The 16623-nt window shown below is 38.3% G+C and overlaps 1 protein-coding gene and 1 non-coding gene across 3 annotated transcripts; one reads left to right on the top strand and one right to left on the bottom strand.

The window, feature by feature from the left end:
• Positions 1–1642: 1642 nt before the first annotated feature.
• Trnam-cau (transfer RNA methionine (anticodon CAU)) lies at positions 1643–1714 on the top strand. Its single transcript has one exon. It is a non-coding gene; the product is annotated as a tRNA-Met (tRNA).
• A 2404-nt stretch (positions 1715–4118) lies between these two features.
• Positions 4119–16419, bottom strand: LOC111341477 (uncharacterized). 2 transcript variants are annotated; one of them, XM_088740225.1, is made up of 12 exons: positions 16295–16418; positions 14221–14331; positions 11729–13500; positions 11201–11476; positions 10540–10668; positions 8737–8854; positions 8433–8627; positions 7494–7984; positions 7161–7389; positions 6138–6556; positions 5486–5676; positions 4119–4940 (listed from the first exon to the last, which is right to left on the bottom strand). In XM_088740225.1, the coding sequence occupies exons 2-12, from the start codon at positions 14309–14311 to the stop codon at positions 4796–4798; spliced, it is 4056 nt and encodes a 1351-aa protein (XP_088596351.1). In that variant the 5' UTR covers positions 14312–14331; positions 16295–16418; the 3' UTR covers positions 4119–4795. The 2 variants fall into 2 exon arrangements, with proteins under 2 accessions (XP_088596351.1, XP_088596362.1); XM_088740236.1 differs by lacking the exons at positions 4119–4940; positions 5486–5676 and having other exon boundaries at positions 6448–6645; positions 16295–16419.
• Positions 16420–16623: the final 204 nt, after the last annotated feature.

Here is a 16623-nt window from a genome sequence, read left to right as displayed (position 1 = left end):
CCGAATTGAATTCCGTCGCCCTTTTAATGCTTAGACTTCAAGAGTTTTTTTAAAAAAAGGAATTATTTATTAGAAAACATAACTAGTGGATAAAAAATAAAAAATATTGGCTGATGACGCAGAACGTTTCCTGTTGTAAACGGTTGGAAAATTTTAATGACAAAGAATATTTTTCCAAACAAGCACCATCCTATTCAACTAGGGCAATGGACTGAAACTGGCTTCTGTTTTTAATCGAACTTACCTCACTCAAGTATTTAAGGCCTGGGTCAGGAGATTAAATTGCCTTAACAAAATAAACAGCCATATCTCCATAAATATACAGCCGATTTCGCTGAAACTTTCAGGGACGATAGATTTCCATACGAACTTTGGTAAACAACAAAATTTACGCTACGGGTAAGTTTTCACTCCTCGGTTTATCAATTTCCACCTCATCCTACACTGACCAGAAAAGAAAATTTCCGAGACATACCAAAACATTTGTAATCTATAATTTAGTAAACGAAAAAATGCGCTTTCCTTGAATGAAACATTCGTTATTTGGATTTACACCTCAAGGCATTATGGAAGCTACGGCAAATTAGAGCTAATTTGCTGAATGAAACACAAAAATACCAGTCACCTCAGCTGTAAACCTCACATCTGCACGAAAACAGCGTCTTCTAAAATAATTGCGGTAGATAAATCCATGTTCGCCTTCCCAAAAGCGTAAAGGCTCTCTGATCTAACCTCCGAACGCGCCATGCAGGAACAGCCGCCATTTTTTTAAGTCTGGTAACTCTGCTGGGGTCTCGAACCAAGATAAAACCCAGGCCTTAAACTTGCGGATCCCGTTGTTGAAGCCATTGTGAAAGACCTGCATAAATTTCTTCTCTGCTGAAACTTAAAACAGAACCAATTACCCACACAGAAACTCCATTTGAACCATCAGGTATCTGTAGCTGTCTTTTCAATGCTTGTAAGGTTCAAAATCATGAAACTTCGATGCAGTGATCAAAATGAGACAAACAGGTCATGACATGATAAACATATAGATCAATATCCGAAGTCAAGGTTTAATGAGCAGAATTAAGTTTACTCTCGTTCACGAGGCACCCCCCCTCTCGCCCATCCAGGGTTTATAGAGAGAAAAAACAATTGTCTGTTAATGATAAAATATATTTGCACAGCAGTCGCTGCTTTCCTACGTAAATTCTTGAGCAAAACGCCCGGGAAACTGCTCGGTCTTGATCAATGAATAAATATGCTCATATTTTTGTTGAACTTTTTAATGCCCTCTGTGTTCTTTACTTAACGCTCAAAGTGTCTGAGTAATAATGCGAGGCAGTGGAGTGCTAAAAAAAAAAAGAATTTTAAAATTAAGTTTACTCGGAAGAAAAAGTCGGTTGGCTTTGCCAATTTACGTATCGTTTTCATGCTAGTGTTAAGAATTCTTGGGAGCAATTAGTCTGTTGTCAAATGCGGGGTAACGTGATATGTTTCCCACGGAACGAAACCTTTGTTTTCAATATAGATTCAGTGAGGATCGAGCTGTTCTGGTAACTGCATAAAGATTAAATAAGCAGGAAAATTTGAAATTCCCGCGCCAAAATTTAATCCGGCAAATTGGAAAATATATTTTGCAACTACTTATCTGCAAAGCAGAGTGGCGCAGTGGAAGCGTGCTGGGCCCATAACCCAGAGGTCCGAGGATCAAAACCTTGCTCTGCTACATATATCTGATGTCTTTTACTTTTCTTTCACAAAATAGTGATACCGTGACTGCATTGAGAGAACCCTTCTAGACGAAGGCACACAATTGTGAGGGGGCTTTTGTTTTGTTAAGGTTTAATTTGTTGTGTTTTGTTTGATAGCCCAAATGGATCACAAGTAGCCAGGGTCTAACATCATTTATCGTACTCTTGGACCTTAGTGCTGCTTTTGATACCACTGAACATTCCATTCTTCTGAATATCTCGCAACAAGATGTTGGAGTCGTCGGGACTGCTTTGAATTGGCTCGACTCATTTCTGTCCGGTCGCAAACAACGTATACTTGTTGGTGATAAGACTTCTAATGACTTTAATCTGGGGCCCATTTTATTCACTCTCTACGTCTCCCGCCTCTTCAACAGTGTTTCTCAGTACCTCCCTTCCGTCCATGGTTATGCTAATGACACCCAGATTTACCTTTCCTTCCGACCTTGCTCTATCCATTCCGAAATTGGCGCTGTCTCTGCGATTGAGAAGTGCATTGCTGATGTTCTTTCTTGGTTTATTGCTAATCGTTTAATGATCAACGACGCGAAAACTGACTTTTAATTATTGGCACCCGTCCATTACTTGGAGCGTTCAACTCCCATACTGAGCTTTTATCACGGCATTTTCACAGAACGGTTTAATTTTAGATCTTTTCTCGGGAAATTAACGACGCGCTAATCGTGATTGGTTAAAGGGCTTCCGACTTGTCTGTGAAAACACCGAGACAAACAAAGAGCAGTTGAACGCTCCAAGTAATGGGCTTCTGACTGAACAGAATAGAAATACAAGGATGAAAAATACGCTTAGTTATATTCCTAATCACCTTTTTGAATGTTGTACCACACAACTTTCACAAATCCCAGTCTCTGTCCGGTCGAGATTGTTCGTGAAAGAAACCAAGAGCGTGACCTCTGCCAAAATGGAAAACAGTACGGTCAAAATATATAATATATAATAATAATAATGATATTATCCAGGGAGCCCACTCGCCTTGGCGGTTTTTCAGTGGGGCCCTGCAAATGATAAAACTTAAATTACTTAAGGAAAAAATTGATATTACAATATCATATTAATTTTAAAATAAAAACATTTTAAAAAAATCAGAGATGGCTCAGTGAGCATATTTTAACGAATAATATAACAGTTTTCACCCGTGCCACCATACCCACCCCTACCCCACCCCCCCCCCCTTTACCGCTTCCCAAACTCCCATACCGATTTCGTGAGCTGTAGTCCCCATTTGCCAACATCCGGGAACTAGATTGATGTACTATTGATATCTTTGATACCCCACTGAAGCAGAGCAACTGCAAGAACAAATAAGATTCCGTGTTTAACTTGTTGATTACCTAGATCAAACTGGTAATTCTCCCTTCTTGCTTTAAATAATCTTTGAGCACAAACAAATTAGAGTGACTGTTACAATCTGTTTACTCAGGCAAGCATCTCCGTGTTCATTGTAATTTAATGGTACTCAGTAATAACTTAGACCCAAAAGTGTTCTTCCTTTTATTTATTTATTTATTTTACGTTTGAATGGTCGAACAGTTCTTTGATGATAAAGTTATTGTGTTTGCACATATTATTTCAGCTTGTCAATATTAACCACGGATTTTTCCCTGCTCTCCGTTGCGAGTGTAGGGCGGATGGATGATTCTTAAGCTAATTTGAACTTCAATTTCAGAACTCAAAAGAAACACACGGCCAAAAAGAGTGCTTATGGGAGAGCTGAAAACATCGAATAAAAGGTAGCAGCAAGCTCTCAATGTCCCCCTTGTTTGAACAGCTGGCAGACTTTTAAAGTATCTTGTTAAAATTTGTTTTGTCTATTTTCCAAGCCCGATCTGAGCTTCCTATGCATTATCCTTTTTTTTTTTTAATCATCTTGCAAACTAACGAGAAAACCCCCGATTCATTTTTGCGGCTCTCGTAAGTCACTTCTTTGCTTTGTCACGATAGATGGACTTCTTCCCCATACAGAAGCTAATTGCCGAGCCTGGTAGAAGACCACTGAGGTCGCGCAAGAGCCAAATAGGCAAAAGTTCACTCGTATTTCATTGCTTTATCTCGAAGGTTGAGGTGCGAGGAATCAACACAATCAGGAACCATGGATACAGTTTTCTTCTTGATACAACAGAATCATTCGCGAAACTGGTTAATCTGGTTACTTGTGTGTGGGGTACATTTTCACTTTTTACATGAAAATCTTGATTCACAATTCTTGACTATTCCGAATAATGTTAACGTTAATGTTGAAGAAGTTTTATTGAACTTTCAACAAAAGAATATTTTCTCCTGCTTTCAGTTGAGCGAATACAACAGAAGACATTTCTGTCTAAAGTGGGACAAGCCGCAAACTAATGAAAATTCCTAATCAACAATTTTACCCATTTTTATTTGTAAACGGACGATTAAATTTTAGAAATAAATATTCTGTAGTCCTTAAATTAAGACAAACTTTTGATTTAAAAAAAAAATTATAATCTTTATCCAACATTAACAAACAAGATAAATAGTATACGAAAATAAAGATTTTTTCAAACTCTTTGTAAAATGTCGAACCAACATGGAAGTAAGACATGGCAGCTACACAATTACTCTCTTTGCAGACTAACGACCACAATATTACAAACACTCGTGAAAATCGATCACAAGAAGTCGTCGTTGCACTAATTTACATGGCGTTTTTAATGCTCATTCAGTGAATCTACCTTATGGAACTCTTACAGAAATACAAAATGGACGGAGAAATATCGTTGCGAAAAATGTACACTATAATAACCTTTTTTAAACGAATGCGTCGTAAAAGAGGGCTGCCAACCTCCACAAGCCTTTTTCATTGTGTCCATTAGAAAGAACCGAAGAGAGACCATAGATAGCTCATCAAATATTTTAAGGTACAACTCAAGGAGTAGTTGCTAAACCATGCCGCGGAAAACGTATAATAAATCGAGCATCGAATAACATGTTTAAAAGAAGTCATGAAAGGTTTGAACCCTCCAAAATGGCTTTAAATACAACTACAGCACAAGATTCTTGTCTTCACTAGTTCGTCACCACACTCGGCCATCAGCGTACGCGGGGTGCTGGGCTGCATACTCATGGCGGGCAAGACTTTCGCTATAATTTGACTGAACGAGCTGCGCATGAGCAGTTTGATCTGCTTTGCGATCTTCAGCCCGTTGATTCATCTCTTGTCTGTAAATAAGATCATAAAATAAAAGCTGCCTCATCGAAAAGAAATTTCTTTGACTTGCATTGTAATGTATTATCAAGCGACACAAGTAGCGCTAAATAGCGTCATAAGATTGAATCTTATGAAAAAAATTGACATAAAATGCACTCACAACGCACTCCATCGGTTAATACGCGTGCTCAGTTAAGCAAACCTTGTCTGTGTGCCGCTTTTGTATACTTTATGTGGAGTATGTATAGTTTATGCAGAAAATGAAGCAACCCTATTGGCGGGAACATGGTAACGTAGCTTCATTTCTACCTAAAACACACACACACACACAACCCACAATTCCTTCCTTCGCTCTGAGAAGGGCTAACGCTCGAAAAGTCAGCTTTGAAACTCTTTACGGTGGCAAATTTACATTATCAACTCAGTTGATAAAACCAAAATTACCTTGTTCAATACACCCCATCGACGCAGCACCGTTTCTTTTTAAACTCACTCCTGTTATTCAAGATATAATTGGGTTGCTTTCATTCTTTAAAACATAATCAAAAGTACTAACCTTGCTTTAGCCAGCGCATTTTCTTCTGTGTCAGTATCAGCAATTACATCAACATTAACAGGGGCGATAACAAATGATGTTCCGTACATGAAAGCCTGGCCAGAGTTGTAGTATTCCACTGCCCTTTGAACAGACCAAGCGTCTGCAAATAACACCCAGGCTAAGCCATTTGGCTTCCTGAGAATCTGATCCTGTTTCAAATGAAAAGATACACAAGTTGGAGAGGTAGAAGAAGACTCCCATTACAATTACAAAACATCTTTTTAAGCCCCTACTTCTGGGTACTCAAAGAGGCTTTCATCTTAAATCGGTTAGTCTTACCGACTGACGGACTGACTTACTACATCACTGATTGTCAAGTAACTGACTGACCGACTGACTGACAGCTGACTGACTAAGTCATTGACTCCCAGACTCACCGATTGACTCACTGATTGACAACTAGAAGGACGGACAAACCTGCCGAACGAAAAACCCAACTTGAATTCAAAGTAAAGCTTCACAAACTTCGACTCTTCTGAGGTAAAGGAAACAATTCTCACTTAAAGTGTTTTTTTTTTTGTTCTGCCTTAAGTGCCCCCTCTTTGATAAAAACTACACCTTATAGGGAAACGAAGGAATAGCAGCCTGCTAAGCGAATAGAAGTTCAAACCTTAAGCAAATAGACTTCCGTGACGTTACACTCCGCCTCATTATCCAGCTGCCCCTCCAATTTCTCCGCAGTCACGCTCAGCGGCAGGTTACTAACATATATCGCACATGCTCGCTGTGAAGAGATTTGCAGCCACCCTGGTGCGTCTTTGTCAGCGCTGATAACTCGGTTCCAGTCGCTTTGACTTATCTGAGATCTCGTGTTCCCCGTCTGGGAGAGAACCGCTGACAGCTGTAGTGCATCATCGAAAGTCAGAGTCCTACGATGTTTTGAACTGTAGTCTGTTAGCACGGCCAGACTGTCCAGTTTAGCCCCCAGTTCCCCAGGTTCGCCTCCAAGTCCAGTAAGGTTGACTGAGAAGTTTGAGGGTGGTACAAAAACGTCTGACGCATGAGGGTCACTACTCTGCGCGTCAAATCCTGAAAAGTACAGCACCAGGCCATTTGCAGGTCATTTCAAAGACACGGTACCACTGGTTGTGGGTTATGATGCACGTAAACGCACAATCCTAACACGTTCATATCGTGAGATATAATAACAACAATAATAATAACAATAATAATAATAATAATAATAATATTACTGAAATGATAATAATAATACTATTACTGAAATAATAATAATAACAATGATAATATTATTAATATTATTATTATTATTATTATTTCAGTAATTCCTTATCTCGCATCAAATCATCTATTATCTAAACGAAATGACTAGGGAAACAGGACTAAATAGCAAAGGATACAATAATAATAATAATAATAATATTATTATTATTATTACTGAAATAATAGTAATATTATTATTATTATTTCAGTAATTCCTTATCTCACATCAAATTATCTATTATCCAAACGAAATGAATAGGGAAAGAAGACTAAATAGCAAAGGATACCAAAATCAACAGGGAGAACGAGGAAAGCACTGTCGGTGTAATGTAACAAGAACAAAAATTACAATGTTAGGTAATAAAACATGAACACGCATGTACTACGAGATTGGAATAATTTTTGGTCGTACTGAGTGATTCTGCCAGTTGTTCCATTATCTGATCCATATCTTCTTCTCCCAAAGCTTGTTGTTGACTTTTGAGGTTTAACACTGCCAGCTGAGAGGCGGAGCCTATTTTGCCAACCAAAGCAAGTATCCCTTTCCTACCGATACAGTTGTCACTCAATAACAAGCTCTTCAGGATTGCCAGTTTGTCAGATAAAGCCCCAGCTAGTTTCTCAGCTCCGCCGTTTCGAATCTAATGAGTAGTAGTTGTTTCAGTAAGTGTCTCAAGGTAAAAGCAATTAATATCAAAAGAATTAACCAGTTGTTGTTGTTTAGATTAGTCTAACATATGCAAACCTTGTTTATCGATAGATCCAGGGCTTCAAGAGAAAGCGATGTTCCAGTAAGTTCTAGCAAGTGGTTAACAGCTGTGTCAGTGAGCCTGTTTGCCGATAATCTCAATTCCTTAACGATAAGTCCATTTCCTATTGCGGTCATAAGCGGTTTCACGTCTCTATCGTTCAACCCACACCCTGTCAGCGACAACAACTCAAAGCTGCAAGGAGTTATGGGTATGAACATGTCTGACAATCCCAGCATGCTTTTCAGAGTATCTGTACCCGACAGTTTGATTCCGTCCAACGTCAGGGAAGAAATTTGTGGTACTCCAGGCGTTGTCATGGCAATGAGCTTGGAAAGATCAGCTACGCTATTGGGCGAAATCCTACATTTCTTTAAAAGGACCGATTTGAGGTTTTCAAGTTGAGGTAGTTTCACGACGTCGGCGGCGATATCATCAGAAGCATTCAATGAGAAGTCAAAGATAGACAATGAATGGTTACTTTGATCTATAAAAGTAAAAAAACGAAATAATTAAACCAGTCGGTCGCTTAACATATAGCAGGATTGAGAAGAAAAGAATTCAATCGACTACTATTTCTTTTTCCTTCTGTTTCTCCATTTAAGGCTACCACAAATTTACCTAACCACGCCAGTAATAAAAACAAAAAAATTCGACGCGAAAATATAATGCTATATTCCAGTGAGTCCTACACTAAAGGCTTTTGAGCGTAAAGGGAAGATTTAAGGCGTTGGGTCAACGGTCTAGGTGCTAAACCTCATGTTACAGGTCTAAATTTCCCTAGCGTGAAATCGTTGTGTCAAGGAAGGTGAGTTTGGGGAAATAAAATGCAATTTGTTGTTTGTATAATATTCTGTTACAAACGTTACTGGAAAAACAGGGAAAATACTCTCCTGCTGGTAAAATGGTCTTTATTACATGAACAAGAAAATTACCCGAGGAGGTCAAGGCACAAATGCTTGATAAGCACTCGGTGGTAAGTTGATCATTGTTGGACACATTCAAGTAAAAAAGCTGATTCATTTTTCCTTGAGCCTTTTCTGCCAAAGTCCTCAATGCTTGATTTGTCAGCGAACATCCTGATAGATTTAGCTTTTTAACATTCGATCTTCTTTCCGGCTCAGTTACGCCTGTATGATTAAAATACATCCAAATGTGAAAGTTAGACGATAGGATTGACAATATAAGAAAGCTCAAATACATTGTAGAGTACTAAAAGGTGTAAACAAAAGGCAAGACCAGATAGTTTCCATTCGTCAAGTTTAGAAACTTTGGTTCCCTCAAGACTCAGCTCTTCTAAAGAAGGATGACGTATACAGCTCCACAAAAACTCCATGAGAAATGACAGACAAGACACCTGAACATTAAAAAAAGTCGAGAAATATCATGCATTAGCCAGTCTACAGGTACATGTGAACTCAGCTGCAGCTTGGTGATGGAAAACACAAAGTCAGCAAGCCAGGAAAATTCTTAAAATCTACTGGATCTCATAAAAAGCCTACAAGGAGCTTGCAGTAAAAAAAAAAAAATAAAAATAAGGAGATCACGCTCTAGAGTAATTTTTCCCTGTTATACTATTCTGCGAAAAATGTATTCGTCTTCACAAATATTAGACAAAGAATAGTTTCCTTTCCTCTTTCCAGTAAACAGTTTGGACCCCGAAGTAATGTATGATCGTGTAGTCGATCGTTCGGGCGAGAGTAGCGCCGAGAAGGACAGTTGTCGGTAGTGGTAGCTGATGTTTTGACAACCTGAGCGGAAGTCATTCATAGAGTCGAGTGAAGAGTTGTTGTCAGTCGTGTATTTTAAGTCCGCTTCGCGTACATTGATTATGAAGAGTTGTTGTCAGTCGTGTATTTTAAGTCCGCTTCGCGTAAATTGATTATGAAGAGTTGTTGTCAGTCGTGTATTTTAAGTCCGCTTCGCGTAAATTGATTATGAAGAGTTGTTGTCAGTCGTGTATTTTAAGTCCGCTTCGCGTAAATTGATTACGAAGAGTTGTTGTCAGTCGTGTATTTTAAGTCCGCTTCGCGTAAATTGATTATGAAGAGTTGTTGTCAGTCGTGTATTTTAAGTCCGCTTCGCGTAAATTGATTATGAAGAGTTGTTGTCAGTCGTGTATTTTAAGTCCGCTTCGCGTAAATTGATTATGAAGAGTTGTTGTCAGTCGTGTATTTTAAGTCCGCTTCGCGTAAATTGATTATGAAGAGTTGTTGTCAGTCGTGTATTTTAAGTCCGCTTCGCGTAAATTGATTACGAAGAGTTGTTGTCAGTCGTGTATATTAAGTCCGCTTCGCGTAAATTGATTATGAAGAGTTGTTGTCATTCGTGTATTTTAAGTCCGCTTCGCGTAAATTGATTACGAAGAGTTGTTGTCAGTCGTGTATTTTAAGTCCGCTTCGCGTAAATTGATTATGAAGAGTTGTTGTCATTCGTGTATTTTAAGTCCGCTTCGCGTAAATTGATTACGAAGAGTTGTTGTCAGTCGTGTATTTTAAGTCCGCTTCGCGTAAATTGATTACGAAGAGTTGTTGTCAGTCGTGTATTTTAAGTCCGCTTCGCGTAAATTGATTACGAAGAGTTGTTGTCAGTCGTGTATTTTAAGTCCGCTTCGCGTAAATTGATTATTCTAAGGCGTTTTGCTTATTTTTTTTTGTTCCATTCGTTTGAGCAAAACATCCCCCATAAGCAGTTACAGTGTACTGACTGCTTTTCATTTTTGGTCCCAGGTCGTACCATCTAATTCCCCAAAACTGTATCGAGTCCTGTGGTTATATCAACTAAGTTGAAATTGTAAATTGGCCATCGTAAAGAGTTAAAAGGCTAACGTTTCGAGCGTTAGCCCTTCGTCTTTCGCTCTGAGTGAGAAGTCCGGAGAATGACTTCATCCTCACTATTTACTAACAACCCTGTGAAAGACTACACAAGTGCATCATTGTGAACCAAGCCCGCAAATCGGTTTTTACCGTGAGAATGGTAATCACAGTATTGAGCAAATCCAGTGCAAAAATTTAGTTTATTGCATGACATAGATAAACTTACCTGCTGTCCGGCAGCATTCAGACTGAAAAGAGAGCTGTTATTTTCAATTCCTTCCCGCAATGTTGCCATTCCATCGTTCCCAAGGTTAGTGCCATGGACATCAAGATGTCGCAAGCCACATCCTGGTTTCTACGACAAACCACATATCATAAGACTTGTTCACGATACCATTCAACATTATAAAAACAAACATATACTATGCATCTATCTATCCAAGAGTCTGCAAAGTATGACATAGGTTTCCTTAACAATATGTAAAACAGTCGTGTGCAAATTTCTCATTTCATCTTTGGAAAATTTTAATAAAAACGAAGCAATGCTACTTTCACCGTGAGTTTCTTTGAGCGGGAGCAAAATCAATAAAGGCTCAAGCTTGTCGCATTTTCAATGCATGCCAATTATAACACCACCACTTCTCCCATACACTGACCGATGATGAATGAACTCGAGAATATCACTGAAATTTCCAGTGCACACCTTTAACTCTGACAAAAACTAATCACCAGGCCCTCGTTGTTCGGAGGATGGCGCAAAACTTTCCTACTACACTAAAATGCGCTGGATTTCGATTTCTTCGCCCTTTGAACGACTGGACACCGAAAACTAAGTGTAAAAACAGAATGCTGCCCTTAGTATGCTAATATACACACAATTCATGTACCTGCAAGATTTTTAACAACCTCTCTCCAAACACAGCTCCAATGTGGTTATTACTAGCATCAAGTTCCTCAATTGTTGCATTTCTCTCTACCATTGCCTCGCAAATAGCAGACACTTCATTTGATCCACAACTGGAAAACTTTAACACCTTTAGGGAGTTGTTTCTCATCAATGCTGGTCCAACACATCGCGAAAAGTAATCACTGCCAAGGTTATTCCCAGAAACATCCAGTCTCTCCAAAGTGGAGTTAACGGAGAGCATATCTCCTAAACTTTCCTTTAAGAGAGAAGAGCACAAACATCACATTCACTTAGCAAGATTATTCATGAAAGCTTCTTGTGCTCATTCATATCAAATAAACAAAATATCTAGCTTAACAGTATCATTATATAGACTGAGGTTCGTAACCAATATTATCATGGTTATGTATAATGATGGTTGTCACTAGATGTCAGTAAAATCTTTCTGTATAGCAAAGAATCAGTTATCACTTGGTTAATTAAGGAGAAGGTGGTTCCCCATACTTACAGAACTATCCGTGTCTGCCAAGTTGTTTGCCAAGTTTAAGGATTTTAATGTAACATTTCTTCTGAGAGCCAGACAAATAACACGAAATCCCTGAGGTCCAAGAAGATTTCCTGATAGATCAAGTTCTGTCAAGTGAACAAGCTTTTGGATAAGCTCTGATACAGTCACTACCCCTGGTGAGGGTGAACGCATCAAGTGGAGTGACGTCACACCATTGACATTAAGATCTCTCACAAGATGCCCTGGCGTTAGTTTGCAGGAAAGACGTAGTGCTGCAGTTAGCCTGTTTTCGGCAATGATGTCTCTACAAACTGCAGAATCTAGTGCTTTTCTTTCAACAATTGAAAGACTTCCAGCTGACCTGACATTTTCATCTAACAGATTTATTTTGACATCATCTCTACTCTTATTTCTAGCATAATTTCCTTGGCCACGCTGGAGATTTTCAGTAACTTGCACAACTGGCGCGTGGTTCAATATTTGTGGACCTACCCCTTGATCGTTTTCATTTTTACCTACTACAGCGCTAGCTTTGTCAACGTTGCCACAAAACAGGGAATCAACAACTTCAGCAACACCTTGATTTACTAAAGGAAAAATATCCGCACTATCAGCAGTTTGTTTAGTAGAGATATCACCATTTTCTAACTCAGTTGTCCTTTTAGTTACTTCTTTCTTTTGGGTAGAAGATTCTTCATTTTCTTGAATGGTTTTATTATCAGTCACCTTAGCAACATCTGATTTATTCTCTACATTTCCTAACTCTATTTCTTCTTCAAGAATTCCTTTCGAAGGTTCTTTCAAATTACTTTCTTGAATGTTTCTAGATTCGACTGCTTCCGAATCCACATCACCCAACTGATTTCCTGACAAATGAGCATCGGCAGTCTCCTGAGCTGATTGATCTGCAGTAGCTGCACCAATTGCTAACTTACTTTTTCCATTTCCACGAGTTCCTTTGGCATGTTCTTCTCTTTCTTGAATGTTCTTAGATTCAGTTACTTCCACAGCATTCAATTGATTTCCTGACAGATGATCAGCATTTTCAGCTGTTTGATCTGTAGTTGAAGCACTACTTAACTCACTTTCACACTCTTCATAAGTTTTTTTGGTACGTTCTGTACTTTCTTGAACACTTTTAGAGTCAGTCACTTCAAACGCATTCAACAGATTAACATTAGTATTCACAGCTGGTTGGTGTGGTATAGTCAGTGTGCCATTTGTTAACTCTGTGTCAGTTTCCAATCCAGACATTTCTTTGGCAAAAGAGTCATTTTTTTCTTGAAAGTTTTGGTTAGGAGTTGTAACAACTTGGGTAAATGAATCATCTGTTTCATTCAGGGAAGTCTCTTTTACCCCACCTCTACTAAAGACACAATAATCTAAGGCATGATAAGAATCTCTATTCTCAGTCCGAGGAGAAACACGTACCTGACCATTTTCATTGCTCTGATCCATGCTAGTGGAAACTATACAAAAACCATCTCTAACTGTAACCTGATGTACTTGCCCTGAACTGCTATCTTCATCTTTTCCATCAGGGATATCATTTCCCTTACCAACACCACTTTCATTGTCCTCTACAATATCATTTTTAACAAATTTTTGCTGTGATGTTGGCTCGTCTGTCTTTGCAGGAGTTGCAGAAATATTTTGTATATCAGATGGTACTTTGTCAGGGACATGTTTGTCTTGCTCCCTCCTGCTCTGTCCCTCCTCCTTTGATGCTACATTGAGAAAGTGTTGCCCCTCTCCAAAACCAGCTCCCCCAACTGATAGCACAAAATATGTTACAAAATAATAATGTTAGAATGAGTGCCTCACTTGGTTTACATGTGGCAGTGTAGTTATGAATTTCTGCTAAAAATGAGCAAATTCATCTATTTTCAAAAGGATGTGAGTTTAATGCTACAAACATGCTCAATTCAAGGAACATTGTTTCTAAGCTATAAATAACCTATTCCTCATGATGATTTTTGACTTAATCACTTCTTGGGAATATTAAATAATGCAAGAGACATTCAAGAAACAACACTTTCACACTGGCATTTCTACTTTAATGTATAGCTCCTCTCTCTTGCTCTTAATATAAAATGCACAAAACAAACATAAACACTCAGCATGTAAATGCTAATATTTTCAACCCCTTTTAACACCATACCAGTTCATAATTATTTATTAATTACAAGATGCAAACAGTGGAACAAACTAGGGCTTCAATATTGAGCAATGGACACCCAATTGATACCAGATACAGTGTTCCTTGAATAAGCCATTAACAATACCTGGGAATATTCATTTCATCCTCTTCCACTGATGGTATCTCTTACTCATTACTCTTCATCACTCATTAAAAAATAATTTATCATCAACACTGGTCACAACATAATTTAACAGTATATATCCTTAGTGTAATTAATAATTCATTTATAATTCATTTATATATCCCTGGTGTCACTAATGAAACAAGTTCACATGAAATGTCTTCTCACCAGATTTTATTTCGTTCTTGTTTGGATCAAAATCATTTCCTTCTCGTGCTTCATCCACTTCTATTGAATGAGCACTTGATCCACATCCCATACTCTAGAATTTTTCACTCACTGGGGATATAACACATGGTTATTAAATTTTCATTTATTCCACCAGCATGCATTCAATATGAGATCAGTTATAGTCAACTTGGCACTATGGGCCTCCCTGGCTATATACCACCTTATATCCGATGCTCTGCCATGGAATAGTTGTTAATTGTATCCCCATTAGTATAATTATATCATAATAATTTTAAGCACCATGTCCACACATCATATATATGCAATGAAAAATTTAAAATCAATGAAATTTCAGAGACACAATATTGCTTGTACTATATGCACAGAAAAAAGTTTCCCTTCTCAGACATAATACAATGCACCCTCTTTACCAAGCCTCTCATCTAGATCAAGAGCAATAAGATTCCCTCTCAGTAAGCCCATTTCACCCTTCTTACCTCGATGGAAACTTTATTTGTGTACTCTTGGGTGGGGCACGATTACATGAAATTGTACTTGTATGTAAAGGCCTTGAAAGTGCCTGTCCTAACCAAAGCAGACTCACACTGCAAGTAGCATTCATTACTGGATTTTCAACTAGCCTTCTTCATCTGATAAGTAAGCCCCCCTTTCCACCAAAGTTCCCTTTTGGGAGGTCTTCCACTACATGACTGTTGTGTGGGGAGGTCAAGGGTTCAAGCCTTGGCTGGACCAACACTCAGGGTCTTAAAATAACTGAGGAGAATTTGCTACCTTTCTATAATATCAAGAAATGGATAGATATTCTAGTCTTCTTGGATAAGGACAAGTAAACTGTAGGTCGCGTCTCCTGCAGGGTTTGGGGTGGGAGATGTTAATTCCCCACACACGAGATTACTATGTGGTGGATGTCCTCCCCTGGGGTGGGATGGGTGGGTTTACTGGGCCCACAGTAATTGGCGCAAGCTGTTACGGTGTCCCTGCCTGTTGGCGAATCTAATAAATTAACACGAACCCAAAGGATGTATTTTCAGAGCATTTACAAAATTCTTATTCTCTGAGATCATATGACAGGCGCTGAAGTCTCTTGGACACACACAAAACTCTCTCCCAGTCCCCTGTATACTTTACTGAATCTCAAAGATAAGTGAATATGGTTACTGTTATGTTTATCTATAGAGGAGCTGAAGTCAAGTTAACTCTAATCTCCACTTAAGTGATGTCTTAGGTTTCATTTTCAGAGGGTTATTAATATTCTTTAAACCAATTCTTATTTGATTGTGGATTAGATGCACAATTTCAGAGACTTACAATGGGTGGGGAAAAAATAGGCGAAAAAAAATTTCAGAAGAGGGGGGTAGGGTGAGGGAGGTTGTCATATGTTGTTCAAATTCAAAATCTCCAGACTTCGGTTGTATACAAGAAATGTAGAGGTTGATGTCTCTGAAAATGAATGTTAATTGCTAATATTATGGTGTGCTCTTTAAGAAGTTGGCAGCAGAAGAGTTGAAAAATGAGTGCTCTTTTTATCTTATTTTTTTATTTATTTATTTTTTTACTCTGAGGGAGCCCAATATCTATAAGCCCCGTGGTTTCTCTTTGCGCTTCCTCGCCACTTTTATTTGTTTTTTGTGTGACTGTCTTGTTTTTATCGTTATTTGCATTTTGTGGAGAAAAATATTATTTGTATTTTGTGGTAAATAAATAAATAAATAAATAAATAAAAATAATAATAAATAAATTTACTGCTTTCTTCACGTTGTCATGACGGCGCCTAACAAAAAAATTCAACATTGTCGACTCTTTCAAACAAAAGCAAATTCAGCTTTCCCCGTAAATAGAAAATTTCAAAACGTGGGGTCAAAGTCAAGATCAGCCCACTTCGATTGCTTATGCCCAAATCTTCATTGACTTATTCTGGACCAAAATTACGAACAACCACAATATAAAGTTAACTAAATGAGCATTCATATCAGAAGCTCGGATTTGTGTGCAGAGTGAAAATTTTTTGAATAGGAATAGTTCAAATGGTAATGGTTTGAATTGTACTAACCTTGTGAGTTGCACCTGCCCAGTCTTAGATATCCTTCAAGAAACTATTCCAATATGCATGTCACAACTTCCCCGCTCGACGCCATATTTACTAGTTAGTATTCCCATCATGCATCGCTTTTCGTCTGGGAATTAGTGTAGTTTCATAGTTGAATTGGAGCAACAATGCGGCGACTTCGGGTGAAAATTAGTAAGAAATTACAATTAAAAATCTAAGATCTTCAGTGCTCTCTAGGAGTTTCAGTAAATATGGTTCACTTCACCATCAAGGGAAACTATACGCAGTTCCATAGCAATTTTATGAGCGACTTTTTAGTGGAATGAGGCTTA

This window comes from Stylophora pistillata, chromosome 1, assembly GCF_964205215.1.
Source record: "Stylophora pistillata chromosome 1, jaStyPist1.2, whole genome shotgun sequence".
In the NCBI taxonomy this organism is placed as follows: Eukaryota; Metazoa; Cnidaria; class Anthozoa; order Scleractinia; family Pocilloporidae; genus Stylophora; species Stylophora pistillata.
This window is presented reverse-complemented; position numbering and strand designations above follow the sequence as displayed.